The following is a 16,644-nucleotide window of genomic DNA, read 5'->3' on the forward strand; positions in this document are numbered from 1 at the left end:
GACTTTATTAACTTGCCATTATAACTCCACTCCCCCATAATAACTTTTTATGGTCATGGTAAACATAATTTTAAAAATATGTATTAATTTTTGATATGGAGAAACTTTGTGAAAGTTCTGGCTTTATAGCTGTTGCTTTATGAGGCACTCTTTCTAAAGGTAATGGAAAGAAAAAAATCCATATCTTGATTTCTTTCTTATTGTTCTATCATTTGAAGATTCTCCCCCCATGCACTTTATAACAAATATACTGTGTTTGCAGTGAAAAGTCAGTTTGAATGCTGTTATGCCTTGACTTCTGAGATGCTGAACTTTTCTGTGCACTTCTGAGATAAAAATGTGAAAGTTTTTTGAGACATCCTGACTTTTTAAGTGAATGATCCTTGCCTTAATATTAAAGCACATAGTACATTGTAACTTAGTCAACTGTTATTTTTCAGTTATACATTGTAACTTAGATGATTCTTGGTAATTGTAGGGTGTCTTCTGTCATGTGCTCAATAACAGCAGGTTCTTTTTGCAGCCTATTTGCAAAGTAACAGCAAGGAAGCCTGATCCTTCAGACCTACAGAAAGTAAAGTTTGTCTTGAAATGCAAAACTGGTACCAGTAGTAATTTATACCTAAGACTTGCACTGTCACTGTTAAACTGAAGAACTTTATATTAAGTGATCTGTAGGGCAGCTTTTTAGAATAGGGATTAAGTTTGTTTCTGAGGATAGAAGTCTTATTTGGAATTCATCTAAATGTCAGTTTTCCTGTTTGGATTGTGTTCAGTTTATGAAAAATGTTATATTTCCAGATACATTTCTGAATTTCTTAAAGAAATTCTCTGTCGCAGAATAGGTAGTTTGTAAAAACTTGATTGATCCAGACTCTAACTGTGTAGAGATCCTTTGTGGGCTCTGAGGTGTCAGAGATACCAAAATGTTTCCAGCATCAATGGTGTTTGATGAAAGGCTATAAAGAGAATGCGTCCCACAGAGAAACCCCGTCAGAAAACCAACTGATAGTTTCTGTTCTTTGTGTAGCTATCTGAAATGCTCCTTTTTGGAACATAAAGGCAGTGTTTGCAGCCATCTAAGTTTTTCTTTGTGGGTTGTAGGTTATCAGTTCAGACTTTTATGAGAAGCTTGATGGATGCATCCTTGACAAGTGATTGTTCTCCTTGTTAATGCTTTCATTTTTTTTTAAAGGAGAGACTGAAATGTGATTAAGTTCTATATTTTTTTTCCATTTCCTCTACTTCAGCAACGCTTTTGACATTTTCTCACAATAACCTCTTAGGGCAAACTCTGGAAGTGTGGACTGGATGAGTTGACAGTGAGGTGCTGAACAGAAGATCCCAGAAAATGCGATCAGTGGCACAGTTAGAGACCTGTCACTAGTGGTGTCCTGCACGGGTGGATACTGGGCCTAGTATTGTTTGGCTTATTCATCAATGACTTGGATGAACTGGCAGATGACTCCTCAGAAAACCTGCTGGTGGCACAAAGCTGAGGGGAGTGGCCGATACGTCAGAGTGCAGCCCTTCAGAAGGAACTTGACAGGTTGGAGAGATGGGCAGACAGAACCCGTGTGAAATTCCATAAAGGCAAATGCAGGATCTTGCACCTGGTGAAGAATAACCCCGTGCACAGGGGGTGCACCTGGTGAGGAATAACTCCATGCACAGGCTGGAGACCCATCTGCTGGAAAGCAGCTCTGCGGAGAAGGACCTGGGGGTCCTGGTGGACAGCAAGCTGTGGGCCAAGAAGGCCAATGGTGTCCTGGGGTGCATTAGGAAGGGCATTCCCAGCAGGTTGAGGGAGGTGATCCTGCCCTTCTAATTAGCCCTTGGGAGGCTACATCTGGATTTCTGTGTCCAGTTCTGGGCTCCTCAGTACAAGAGCCATGGAGCTCCTGGAATGGGTCCAGCAGAGGGCAACAAAGATGATTAAGGGACTGGAACATCTCTCTGGTGAGAAAAGGCTGAGGGAGTTAGGCCTGTTCAGCCTCAAGAAGAGATGTTGAGAGGGACCTCATCAATGTTTGTAAGTATCTGGAGGAAGGGTGTTGAGAGGACGGAGCCAGGCTCTGCTCGGTGATGCCAAGCAATAGGACAAGAGGCAATGGGCAGAAATTGATGCATAGAAAATTCTACCTGCATATGAGGAAGAACTTTACTATGTCTGTGACCAAGCACTGGAACAGGTTGTCCAAAGAGGTATTGCACAGTCTTGTACAATGTGCCCTAGGATGACCCTGCTTGAGCAGGGAGATTGTGTGATAAGTGTCCTGAGTACAACCTCTTAGTTACAAAAGCAGATATCTGCTATAACAATTCTTCTGTCTTTCCATGCAGTTAGGATTGGATGAAATTGTTCTTGTGAAGGAATTTGCACTATGGATGAGGGGAATGTGACATGTATCTTCTTGTAGTGTAGTCTGTTAAGATGCCTCATTATTCAGAAATGAGTATATATTTGCTGTATTAATTTATCTTATAGTAAGTCACATATCTATATAGTTCTCCCTTTGCTCAAAAGTCTAATTTTTTAGGTTTGATACACTACTTTGGAAAAAAAAGTTCTCCTGTTTCTAGGGACATGTAGTATTTGTTTATATTTTATTATCAGAATAGATAATAAAATGTAGTTTAAGTCCTGATGCCTTGTCTGACTTAGAAGACATTGGTTCAAAGATCCTGATTTGTATAATATACAGTAGCTTAAAACAACATCTAGGAGACAGGTCAGTGCTTCATAGTGTATGTCTATTTGACATATTTGACATATTCTATTTGAGAAGCAGTAGGCTATTGTTGTGAATCTACTTTGGTCTATTGAGAAGCTGCTTTGAAATAGTCTGTTGGTGTATAAAAGGGGCAAAGTTAGCAGAAATATCACTGGCAAGTGATTTCACAGTTGTTTTTTTTGTGGAATGCAGCTTGCCATTACCCTGCCTTTCAGTCTTTTGAGGCTGTTGATGCATTTTTAATTATTTTGTTCTTATGTGTTTTCTTATGTGTCCCTTTTGTAAGGGCTAGAACTGTTTGTTAGTAAAGGAAAAAAGAGCTATTAAACAATTCTTCTTCTCTGATGAAATCTTAAATAGCTGTATGTAATGGAATTAAATCAGGAATCCGGCTAAAGCAGTGACATTTATGGCTGTATTAATGTTTGTAATTTATTTTGAGAACAAATTAAATTTTGATGCCTTCTTCGATGAAGTAGTGAAAAGGTAAACAAATTTAGTATAATGAATCCCTGTGGATAGAGATCTTACCATTTGCTGAGATAACAAGAAGAAAAACCTTGAAACTTTTCTGAATGGGTTGCTTAAAAGTATTGTCTCTTTTATTCAAAGTTGGTATCAAAATGAGGAGCCCTCATCAGCTTTTACTGAAATGCAGTAAAACTGAACTCCCACCTTCTTATATTGCAGTGAGTTCTGGACTCAGGATGCAGTTACAGTAGCATGATGCTAGCAGATTAAAGTTTTAACTAACATATAGTAATGTCAGACCTGGAGCTGCAGGATTTTCATGTTTTAGATAAAGATTACATTCAAATATATGAAGTAGGGAGTGTACAAGAAAACACTTAATTTATGGCTGACCACATATCATTTCAACCAGTAACTCTTTTCCATAAAGGAAAATTACATCTAAATCAAGAATCAAATCATGATATGCATAAAGTTTCTTAGCCTGCTTTTGACTCTGCTGTGGGCTGGAGTTTGGGAAGCTGAAAGTTATCTGTTGACTGATCCAGCTTGGGTTAATATATTTGACTTTCCTGTTGCTCAGTTGCATTTGTATGCTGGAAAGGGAATTTTTCAACATGTACATAGTTTGAGATGTAATTTGGAAGCACGATATTTACATTAGTATTAGTACGGAGTTATTAGTAGGGTTTTCAGGACTATGAAATACAACAGTTATAGTGACACTGGATTGAAAAGAAAGCCTTTAGTTTGTTTCCTAAATATCTACTGGTGTTATGTTACGTGGTATTAAAACATGAACATATATTTGCAAGGTGGTGGTTATGTTTAAACCATTTCCTCTGAAAGAGATGCTAGCTTTATTTATTTGTTTTGTTGCTACTAACTGCGTTGGGCACAATGACATGGAAAACACTATCAAAGATAATTGAAACACTGAGTGAACATTTCATACAAAAATACTTGTCATGGTTCTCTACTTTAAATTTCTCTCTTCTTTTTTGTGATGTGTCCTACATGTTGGTTATGATATATCCTTGTTTTCATATTTTTGCTAAGTGATCTTACCAACTCCAACAGTAGTCTTTGCATAGGTCTTCAAAAGAGATATATCTAGAGTCCTGAATAGTCAGAATTCCAAGAGTTTGACATGCATTTCTGACAAATCTTGCCATTCTGAAAGTTGGCCAATTCAGTCAAACACAGTTTTTATTGTATTTGACCAATTGCATTGGTCAAATTGTATCTGTATTGTTTGGATTTGATCAATTACATTGATCAAGTACAAGCAGACCTTAAGGAAATGCATATCTTCATATAGATACGTGCATATATCTGATTGCAGTTAAGTAAAAAATAGTAGGTAAACTTGTCTTTTCATGAGAGAGACTGCATGACAATGGAAATCAGAAGATTGCTGGATGCATAATGCTAAGGCAGATCAATGAACAGTTTGAATTTAAGGGTCTATCTTGAGTACAAGTAGTCTATCAAGAGTCTTATCATAAGTACAAGGGCTGCTACTGCAGCAGTTCTATCACTTCTCTGTAAATGTTGAACTACATGTAGTGGAAAACAAAAATAATTTTATCAGCTAAAATATCAAGCCTTTTGTTATATCCGTAAACTAAAGACTATCAGTAAAATACTGAAACTAGTATGTTATCTATTATTTTTACAGCTTTCTGCAGTGAACCTCTTTAACCAGTAATGTTCAGTCTGAACAGTGTTTAATAAAGCAGATAAGACATAAGGGTAGGTTTCAGAAAAACATTGGTCTTACAAATGTTATTTAAAGTTCTGGGCAAAATACATATCTGGTCAAGGCTGTTTTGAAGATAGATGGAAATAGTGGGATTTTTAACTATAACAGAAGAGTTATGACTCTATCTAGTAGCACATATAAGCTAGTAATCTTTGTTACTTGTAAGAAAAAATATAAAATACTTGTACATGGAGGAATCATCGAATATCCTGAGTTGGAAGGGACCCATAAGGATCATCATCAAACCTTGTTATCACCATAGTCAAACCTCTTCTCTTAGTGATAAAGCTGTAAAAGTACATAGGAACAATGCTTCTAATGTGAATATGGGAGCGTGTACAGAAAAAATCCTCTTCTGCTAATGTATGGACTCTGCAAATATATTAGGTGTTGAGCTTTTAACTAGCTTTTTGAATAAGTGAAAGCTCAGTCCAGGTTGATAAATCAATCAGTTAAAATCAGTTGCTCATAATCCAAAATCTTCAGAAACTGAAGTATAAGTATGAACTTCAGAGCTGACATGATGTGACAAGTTGTTTCTAAATGTCCCGGCCAACCGTGTAGCTTCACAGCTGTTCTTGAGGCTGTGTGGGTTTAGCAGTCACGCACACTGTACAAATTAGAATTTTGTAAAATACTTCGTAAGGCAACTGTCATCTTGCAAATACCTATAGTTCTTTTAAGTATATTCCATAAGTTTTACTAATCAGTTCAGCAGCAGCTGTTTCCTTTTTTTACTGTTTTGGGGGAAGAGAAGAAAGGGAGCTTTAGCTGAGTTCGTGTTTACAGCTTCAGTACAGTGTTTTACGGGGCCTCTGGTGGTCTAGTGGTTAGAGTGCCTGACTCTCACCTCTGCGACCCGGGTTCGATTCCCGGCCCCCTGGGCAGGTGGAGCTCGTCAGCCTTGGTAGGCAATCCACCTAAGAGAAGGTCACTCTAAACAAACCTACATCCTGGGGACCTCACTGCCACTGTCCAAGCTTTGCTCGGCCCCAGCAGATGAACCTCAGGACTAAAGGGTGGGCTCAGTTCAGCGCACGCTGTGTCTCACCTAAAAAAAAAAAAAATCCACTGCGCAGGCTGGAAGGGTTAATGACCTTTCCCAAAAATCTTCGTTCGCGAAGACAGGCCATTATTATTACAGTGTTTTACTGACACATATGGCATGCTGATTTTTCTCTCCCTTTCAGAAGAGAAACCTGATTGCTCCAAGGCCCGCTGTGAGGTCCAGTTTTCTCCTCGCTGTCCAGAAGATTCCATCCTGATTGAAGGTTATGCTCCTCCTGGTGAATGCTGTCCACTCCCAAGCCGTTGTGTGTGTAATCCTGCAGGCTGCTTGAGGAAGGTTTGCCAACCCGGCTACTTGAATATATTGGTTTCTAAGGCATCAGGAAAGCCAGGGGAATGCTGTGACCTCTATGAATGCAAACCAGGTAAAAGCAGACACAATTTTATTTTCCCGTTTTTCTGTCTGACAAGCAAAGTAATTTATATAATTATGTCTAATAAAGCCTATATAGCCTCTGAATTATTCTGATTCTTGAAAATTTAAGTTATTAAATGTGGCCAGTATCCATTAAAAAATATTATGATAAATTTTACTGTCTTTTTTCTTTAAACATTAATTTATACTCAGCAACAAGGGAAAAGTAACCTAGTAAGAATGTTGCATTTCTGTGAATGCTACTAGTGCAAGTGACATACTTTATATACTGTTTAGGTTATACAAAGATTTTTCATAGTAGATATACCCTGTGCATGGACAGGGAATTATGAATTCTATCTTAAGATTTCTCCAGATTATCAAGTGATGACCCTTAAAAACCAGAGAGCAAAATGGTTATGGAGGAGCATACTGAAAAACTTTACAACATTTTCAATATTTACCCATCTTCCATTTCATGAGAACACCCTTTCTTGTGATTTATTATTCCAAGTGAAGTGGAAGATGTAATGCACTCTTTGATCCAGGCTTTGGTAAAGATGAATAATGAAAACAGAGTGCTGAAAATAGGCATGTAAAATGGTATAATCCAAAATCATGTAGGCAAATAGGTTCAAGTATGTTTAACTCTGCTTTTCCTATGCTTGTTTAAATTTTCTTAAATCTTCCACAGAAGAAGACTGTACAGTCTTTGTATCTTCTAGTGCTTCTCTTTGTGGTTTTTTTTTTTCCTAATATCCAATGCAAATCCCACCGTATGGAAATTCAGGCAGACTTTTTTTTCTCCTGTCCTGAGTAATTGGTGAACAAGTCTTTACTATAATTTTTTCTATAATTTTTTGGAACATTTTGTCAACCTTAGGCTTCTTTCATCTAGAATTAGCTGTAATTTCTTATAACATAGCTCCTTTGAACTCCTGCTTTGTTATGTTTCCCTTCTATAAGTTTTTTCCATTTATCCACTTTTCTTTAAAATGTGGTATCCAAAAGCAGACTAGTATTTTTGGAGAGTCTTCATCAGCACTAAATACTGTAGAATGATTGTTTTCTGTCTCTCATGCAAAATTCTAAATAAGATTTAATTGTTTTACTAGAGTTATTTCTAGTTAGTGAAATGCTGTGATGCCAGGATCTTTTTGTATCATGATTGCTTCTGAACCACTATATTTTTACATTTTAATTCTTCCTATATATACTTAATTAAACCTTTACTGAATTTTGTCTTGCTGACATTGGATTATTTATCTTTCTCAAAGTAGATGTTAGCTCTAATCATGTCCTCCCAGCTGTTATTTGAATGCCCATCTTGTAGTTTGCAATAAGTCTGTCCAGACTTACCCATGGAGGTTACTTCTTAAAGGCTGTTTTAACTTGCTACAGAATCTTCAAACTGAATATGATTTTCTATCACATTAGTGAATTTATGTAACTGTGTGTATATTGTTTTCTGAAGCAGTTCATATTTTTTGCTATAGGGACTTTAGGAGTTGAAGGCACATGGGAATGGAAACATGAAGATGTGTGTTAGGAGGATAGAAGAGTAGAGGCTTTGAAGAGATTGGGGAAGGAAACTAATGAGATTTAAGGGAAGTGTAGAGCTTTGCAAATGGGGGTTAGAAATTGAGAGGCCTGGAATAGACCTTTTGTATTCAGAGTTTGACTTGGTATCCTGAAGAATTGTAGGAAAGAAGAGTTGGAGGGGAACTGAACTATATGAATTATGACTGAAATGCCATGTTACTGGAAAAAAAAATGGGATAGTGGACAGTACAAGGCCTGGGAGGTAGGTGTTCATGCAGAGTTTCTTGTGGAGCTGATGTCACGAGTTTTACTGAATATGTCAGCAAGTTGATGGAATTTGCGTGTCAAACAGAGAAAAATGTTTTCCAGTTTTTGCCATAGACCCAAAAACTTTAGTTCTGTGAGTACTGCTACCAGAATGCTCTTCCTGCTCTTCTCTATCTGCTTGACCAACCTCAAACAAATTGCCAGAAGCTGGGAGGACTGCTTCCTGTGACGACAGTGCTGCCTTATGCCAAGATAAAGTGCTTGCACAATTAAAGCATAAATTGTGTTTATTTTTGTTCCTTAAATAAGATATCACTGCTCTCTAGTTTACTGTGGCATTTGAGTTGGGAACCTTCTGCTGAAATCTGCATATGTTCAAATGCTGTGATTGGCAACTGAGTTACTGAAAGAAAATAGTGTTTCCTTAACACTAAATGCTAGAATAAAAATAACTTTTTTTATTTTGAGATCCACTTCTTTTTTTGCGACTTTTACTTTAGGGATACAATTAAAGGCATTGGTATTCAGTGAAAATGAACAGTGAAGAAACTTAGTAGCTTAGTCATGAAGAAACTTAGTCATACTTGTGTATGGACTGTCCAAATTTGGACAAATGCTTGTCCAGAGTAATATATCTTAAATGTTCTTACCTGTTGCTCCACCAAGCATCTCATCACAGTGTGGTATGTGCTGAGAATAAGTATGTCCTGCTCATTGTTTTGCTGCAGTTACAAAACTCAGAGGTGAAATAACTGGTCTGGTGCCATAAGCAACCTCCTTTATTCTTACAAGCTGTCTGTAACTGTCCATTCATGAGCAGTGAATTTAGTGAATGTGCATTGCATTTAGTTTAAGCTGGGAGTTACAGTTCTTAAAATGTATTTTTAAAAAAAAGTAATTCTTAAAGATAGTTTGAATGAGCAATCTCAAATGGAACTGCATAACGTGTTAATGGTAAAAATAAAAATAACCTGAAATGAGATTTTTGGGAGTATATGTGCCTCTTTGGCTAAAAAGCTAAACCACTATGAACAGTGATGCTTTTTAAATCATTTTTGTTTATTTAAAGATTGAATTAAAATCTATTTAAAATGTATTTTGCTGAAGTGGTGATAGGAACTCTAGCTGTAACTTCTGAATAAAGCAAGCTAAATAGTTTACTTTGGCAGTTGTCCAACAGATGTTTGTTGTACCTTTATTTATAACTTTTTTTGTTGTTGTATATGGTGTAAAAGGGAGTGTCATATTTTAGTTTCTGACATCCTTCCCCACATTGGGAAATGTCTACCATACTAGACATAACCTATGTTGGAACAACCAATCATTTGTCAATCTTTTAGAAATCTTTCTGGCAGAGCTTTCATTTACTCATCTCCAGCATGGCCTCTTTTTTCTGTTACCAAATATTGTTTTAAATGCAATTGTAAAGAAAATGTTATTGTTCAGCTTACTTCTTTGAAGAATTTTGTGCAGTCAGAGCTTGATGGAAAGTCCGAGATCAGCAGAAAAATTTAGTAGGTAGCGTGTAATGACGCACAGGGAAGTAACTTGTGCTCCACCCTGGTGCAGCTTCAGCATTGAAAATCAGGTCTGGAACTTTCACAGTCTTGTGCTTAAGGACAAGGGTCAGCAAAATCAAGTTTTTATGCATAGCTGAGAGAAGAGGAATTCTGTAATCTCTGTTGCTCCTAGAAATAGTACATGCATTGTTTTATTGGATGCTTTGTTAAAGCTGATGTTGAGAGAACTTGAGATAAGAGTGGGGAAGGACTGGAGAAAATGAATGAGGAAGAATTACAGATACATGTCCAATGGAGTTGGAGAAAGGGTTTTTAAGTTGACGGTGAGGGAGGAAAAAAACCCAGCACATGTGGGGGTCCATGTTGGCAAATACCTGGGATAGGGCAGTTAAGAAAGTGATTCAGGCAGTGATACAGCTGCATTCAAAGTCCAGGAATGCCATCTGTTATGGTTGTATGTAATATATTCTGAAGTGTCAAGGAGTGTAAAAAGGGTAATGCCTTGTCATGGAGAAATACTTTCATGCTTCCTTCCTACTTCTCCCTGGGCAGAAAGCGTAACTACCATTATCACATGTAGTTGTGTTGTGTCACGTTATTCTTGAGGAACCACTTGAAATGCATCTGAACTGAAAGCAGAGGATGTTATGTGATGCTTTTTAGCTGCTGTAGAAGCAGACTGTGTATCCTTGAACTGAACCCTCAGAAATCTGCAACTTCTGAAGTCTTACCCTATACTGAACCACCACGTTGCATCAGAGATGTAATTACTGACTTGCTACTGGATCATTAGATGCCTAGGTAGTTATTTAGATCTTGCCCCTAAACTGTACACTCTATTAGTTGAAAAGCTGACATAATATGCCAGGGTGAAACTTAATACACTTAATATACTGTGTTAACATATTCTACCAGAAAGTTATTTTCACCTAGGTATTAGCAGGTACACGATCTTTGGTAGACCTTTGGTTTTGTAGTCTATAAAGGAGGTGGCACATTATTGCACATATCTCAGGGTCTGCAACCATGGCAGAGTTTATGTTACATTCTTGTAGAAAAATTGGTAACTCTCCGATGATACTGTATACAAATTGAGTGCATGAGAAAATTCCTGAGGACTTGTAAGTAAAGGTTGATTGGGTGTGTCTTCACTGGTAGGAAGTTGAAACATGTTTATGAGTTCTCGAAGACACATTTGTCAAACTATGTATTTAAAGCTTAAAGCTTCTAGAATAGACAATTTTTTTTTAGCTTATGATAAAATATATAATAACAGCTTATAATAAACCTGTTCATGAAATGTACATGTGATAATTATTGGAATTAAAGCAAGCTGTGAAAAGACACTAGTAGTTCAGTGGCAAATGTTTGCAGTCTTATTTTTTTAGGAGAGTAGCGCAGCTAATCTGGGAAATATCTTTTTAAGCAATGAAGAATTCAGTTATAGACTGTTCTGAAACCTTACAATATTTTCAGATTATCTGTGAGTTTGTCTCAATACTTTTTCCACTTTGAGAAACCTGTTTAAACCTGAAAGAAAGTAGGAACCTTTTTTCCTCTTTCAAATATTTTGCATCTCTTATCTGTCTTCATCACTCTTCTGAGAGGAAAGTATGAAAGAGATGTAAAGACAGAGCCAAGTTTGTTTTTTTTCAGTGGTGCCCAGTGACAGGACCAGAGAGGTGAGGGGCACACACTGAAACAGAGGAGGTTCCCTCTTAACATCAGGAAGCACTTTTTTGTTGTGAGGGTGACTGAGCACTGGCACAGATTGCCCCGAGAGGTAGCGGAGTCTCCATCCATGGAATATTGAAAAGCCACCTGGACACAGCCCGAGGCAGCCAGATCTACATGGCCTGCCTTGGGAACCTCCAAAAGGTCCTGTACTACCGCAGCCATTTTATGATTAATCTAACAATATAATAATAATAAAAAAATCTATTTGAAAGCTCTTGATTTGGAGTTTGTTTGTAGTTTTTTTTAAGTTTGTACCTTTTTAATAGACTATTTGGGCTGCTTTTCAGTGTTAATGAGCTATTTACTGTCACACTGTAACCACTGCAATAGAGATGTGCTGAACACATGTAATTCTGAGACTGAGGTGTCTCATTATGACTGATTTGGTTATTATTGCTGTGTACTGCTGAGCGTCAAGCTGGAAAAATGTAGGACCAGAAGACAGAAAATGGGCCTTTGAAGGTTATCAACTCTTCCAGGAAGTGTGGTGTAGCATTGCCAAGCTGCTACAGTACTTCAGTAAGCAACTGTGATAGTGTCAATACTGAAGTGAAGTTTAATCACTAATCAGGGATATCATACTGTATAATTTTCAGTCTGATAACATTCTATTCATCCTGCTTGCTCAATCAGAAGGTAGCTCATATCTTAAAGCAGGAACCATGTTTTATTCTGTACTTTCTTAGTATAATTATGATAAGGGGTAGCAAATAGATAATACCTGAGCTGATATTGTTTGTTAACATGGAAGATTTGGGACCAAATAAGATAAAGATGTGTTTCAGCCTTCCTGAGAATGACTCAGAAGGATTAAATATATATTCAGCCTGTTTATTTTTTTTTTCTGGATTTCTAAACATTTGTTGCTTTCTAAAAACTGTTGGTCAGTCTTTCTTGTTAAGTGGAATTCTTTATCATTAATGCAGAAAGATATGATAATTTGCATTTCATTTTCACCATATATAAAAACCCAAACAAAACAACCTAATGGAATAGTCTTTAAAGTACATACTTTATATGTGCAGACATAAATCCATAGTGTATCTCTCCTTTTTTTTTAATTTCTTATAACCCAAGTATTTTGCTATTTAAACAGCCTTTAATTAGGAAAAAAAAACCAACAATTGTTTACTGTTTTAAAAGCTGTTGGAAGTATATATTTTCAGTAACCTAGTGTATTTCTAGTAACTAATATTATTCACAGGTGTAATGATTGTTTGATTGCCTAATTTTTATAAATTTTTTATTAACTAATATTAGTTCAATTGCTTCCTGAGTCAAGAATTTTAAAAAGTGAATCTTAAAGAGAAAGGAGGTCTTTCTGTAATGTTACCTAGCAAGCATGCATTACTTGGATAATTTTTCTGACTTAAAAGATGATTTGATGCAGATGATGCATAAGTGGTTGCTTATGAGGAAGCAATTTGCAAAAATCTTCTAAAGCATAAGTAAAAGAAATTTTCTTCTTCCCTTCCTCCATAGTGTTCAGTGTGGATTGCAGCACAGTTGAATGTCCTCCTGTTCAACAAGTTGTTTGCCCCCTGGATAGCTATGAAACCCAAGTCAGGCTGACGGCTGATGGCTGCTGCACCCTGCCCACAAGGTTGGTGTCTTGATGGCTCAGTATTTTTAACTTGTTCTCTACAATTCAAGTACTGCTGTAAGCACAGGATAATAACACGCACTTCTGTGGCAGTAAACATTGATACAGAATAAAAGAGATATGAAGTAGGTTAAAGATATATCAGTCTGATGGAAATACGGGAATCTATCTTTTTGAAGCCCAAAAAAAATCTTCTTAGTGCAAATGAATGAAGGTGATTTTTGCTAAAAATCCTTGAGGAGTTCATGTCTCTACATTGTCTTTCAGTTAGTTTAATTAACTTTGCAAAAGTAAATACTTTTGAGAAACTTTTGAAGGTGCTTAATGGTAAGAAATTAAATGATGAATATGACAAAAGATATGCCAGAGATATTTCCATGTAGTTAAAGGAAAAAAAAATCTTATTTTTTGGTATGTGGAAGACCACTGTAAGAAGCTGAAAGATGATGGCTATCTGGAACTGTAGGGAAACAGAAATTTCAAGTATTTGCTTCTGTTGTTCAAATAGGCTTAATTTTTTGCGATTTAAAAAGTAAAACACTATAGAGTTTGTTTTGTTCTACAGTTATGCAACACTATTTGAGTTTCTGTTTTTGCAACAAGTTTCCCAAAACCTGATTCAGCAATATGCCAAATAAATACAAATTCAAGCAAAAAGTGTCACCAATGAAGATATTTTACACCAAAAAGAAAATATTTCTTGTAGATGTAATTAGTTGGTTTACTTAACGTGAAGGTCTTTGCACCACAGAATATTGCCCTATTCTCATCCCATTGTGTAAAGTAGTGATACACTTACTAAGAATTCAGAAAGTAGAAGATGGCAAAGGTTGTGTAATCATGGATCTTCTCTGTTGGGTACCCCTTGGGTGCACATTTAATATGGTGACTTCTTTAAAACTGTTGTTTCCGTAACATATGGGAGTCTCTTATTGCATGGAGATTTAAAAACATTTATTTAAAAAAAAAGAGGGAAGGAAAAGAGATGAGGAAAAATATCATATGATACACTAATCCTGGCTATTAAAATTTGAAAATATATTTCTAAACTTGGCAAATATTATGATCTGATACTTAAAAATAGTGCTGTCCTTACTCAATGAATACTACAAATGTTCTTTAATTCAGAGTTGTTTTCTTCTATTTTCTTGTTTTCTGAATTTTGGACCAGATCATGGTATGGATTCTCAGTATCTTTCCTTTATTCTTTAACATATTTTCCATAAAATTCCCAGGAATTGCAGTGATGCCATATTAGTTGAGAGCTGACCTGGCTAGTTGGAATTGCACAGGAGGCTGTAGGTATCATAGTCATCATACCGGCACTGTTGTGAATACAACTCGGCATGTTCAAGGCAACTAGAATAGAATGCTACTAAGGACTGTATTCAGAAAGATAGATTATGAAGTAAAAGAAGGAATCTCAGATTATTATTTCATAAATTTATAGTTTAAATTAGCACTCAGAAACCTTGATATGATAGAAAGATTAATGGTACATTTTTACTTTGAAAGTTGTTTCAACTTGTTGAATTAAAAAGGGGTATATAGGGCAAATTATTTTTATTTCACAGAAGTAAAATTGTGTTCTATTTTTGTACAGTCTAATATAACTTGTGGTTTGATTTTTCTAGTGCTTGCATGGAGGGAATGAAAAATATCCACTTTATTTTTTGTCAGTGATAACTTCAGTGTTACTTCTATCAGGGAACATAAAGTACCAAGAAAATAAAACTTCATTTACTTCAGAAAAATGACCAGTTGGAAATATTTTCTATTTCTAGCACACACATGGGAACTGACCTTAAATAAAACACCTAGAGCAAACATGTTCTTGAAAGAATCTTTTTATTTCTTTGTGAATGTTTAAAAATAAAGTCAGTCGGTTTACTGGGTGTTAACTGTAACTGATGTCTGAAGTGTACTTGTCCGTGTGTGTGGTAATTCAGTGATGAAACCAGTATTGCTGTCTCCTGCACACAAAGACCCCAATTGTACAATCAGGCTTTCAGTGTGTGAATTGCTAGGTAATTGTGAATTCCTGAAACCTCTTGGAAATCATTTGTTTTGCATTACTGGGATCAGAGTTTAACAAGAGATCAGAGATGGGAAAGATGAGTGCTTAGCTCCTGGAGTCTTATGACCTGATCTTATGATCGGAGCGGTTTTTGTGTTAATACCTTTGCCCTCCTTGATATATAAAACTGCAAAAAAAGACCACAATTAGCATAATCAGGTGTTTCTGCAGGCAGGTAAAAACAATTATAGTTATCTTGTACTCCTTTAATAGTTTTTAATTTTGTGGCTCAGTCTATGTTGCTTTATGTTGCTATTTGGATTGCCTTAATTCAACCAAAGCAATAATACACTCTTTAATGGAGTGGGTGAGAAGAAAAGAAGAAAAACTGAATCTGACAGCAATAAGATCATATAAAGGATTTACATGTTGTGTGCCTGCTAGAAATATATTTAGTTATTTTGATTTTAATATACTGCTGTGCTTCTTAAGGAAGACAGTGCTGTAGTCATCATTCATGTGCTGTAGGTAATGTTATTACTTGAAGGGGGGAATGAAGGAACGTAGACATAGGGATAATCAGAAAAGAAAGCTTGTGAGAAGGTTAGAGGGAAGAGAAGTGTATGTATGAAAAGAAAGAACAGAAAGGAAACAAAGTGCAATTAGTTGGAACATGAAAATCAAACCATTTGAGTTCAGGTTCAATGTTTTCTCAGATTTGAGGAAACATTGGAGCTTTATATTTGAAGGGTCTCATGTCAAAATTTTAGAGAAAGTCAAATAAAGTGCAGATTTATGGATGAATGAGTCTACACTGGGAAAAGGGGATGTTTTCACTTACTTTTGGAATTTCTTAATAAAATATTAAGAATTGTGACATATTAACATTGCGTTGTCTGACATTCAGTTTTGAGTCACCTAAATGGATATCATATATGTTTTTAACTGTTAGAATTAAGTTCAAAAGAAGTGTCACTGTATGGTTTTAGTGTACATTAGAGAATAATTTATTAAAAACAAAGAGACGTTTCATAAGGTCATAGTCTTTAGACATCATCAAACTTTTTTTGTTAAGATTCTGGACTTATTGAAGAAATTATGACCATCTGTGGCAGTTTCATTTACTGCCACTAAAATAAAGGTCTAATACCAGCAGAACCAGAAAGCAGTTGAGTGCCATGGCTAAGGATGGATGTGTTGCTCAGCTGGTTAAGAAGTAGTTGATAACTTCATATACAGTAGGAACAGACTGACTTCTGTCCCACATCTTGTTCTTGGCCTGTTTCTTGTATGTCATATGCTAGAAAAATGAAGATTATTAAATCTGGTGTTAAATTGGCATTTCTTTTGAGTGAGCTCTTGAATGCATATTCATAATAATGAAATCTCTGCTAGCAATGCCAGGGGGAAAGTGGGAACAGTAGGCATCTGACACCATAAATTCTTGCTATTGCATTCAGAGGTTACATTTGGTGTCACACTGATTTCTAATGTTAAAACAGAACAGCCTACTGATTTGGCATCGACATCAAAATACTGGTTGCTTCAGCTTTCATCAGACTGT

At 36.2% G+C, this 16,644-nt stretch overlaps 1 protein-coding gene across 3 annotated transcripts in view; it reads left to right on the plus strand.

The window, feature by feature from the left end:
• The window catches only part of CRIM1 (cysteine rich transmembrane BMP regulator 1), a 170,933-nt gene that overhangs the window by 76,438 nt on the left and 77,851 nt on the right, over positions 1 to 16,644 (plus strand). For all 3 annotated transcript variants that reach the window (XM_027735057.2, XM_039385889.1, XM_039385890.1), the window contains 2 exons: positions 6,162 to 6,404; positions 12,943 to 13,063. In XM_027735057.2, coding sequence (XP_027590858.1) covers positions 6,162 to 6,404; positions 12,943 to 13,063 — 364 coding nt within the window. The remainder of the gene's footprint in view (positions 1 to 6,161; positions 6,405 to 12,942; positions 13,064 to 16,644) is intronic.

The sequence above is a fragment of the Pipra filicauda genome, unplaced genomic scaffold, assembly GCF_003945595.2.
Source record: "Pipra filicauda isolate LSUMZ 115617 unplaced genomic scaffold, ASM394559v2 scaffold448_size536912_pilon, whole genome shotgun sequence".
Classification (NCBI taxonomy): domain Eukaryota; kingdom Metazoa; phylum Chordata; class Aves; order Passeriformes; family Pipridae; genus Pipra; species Pipra filicauda.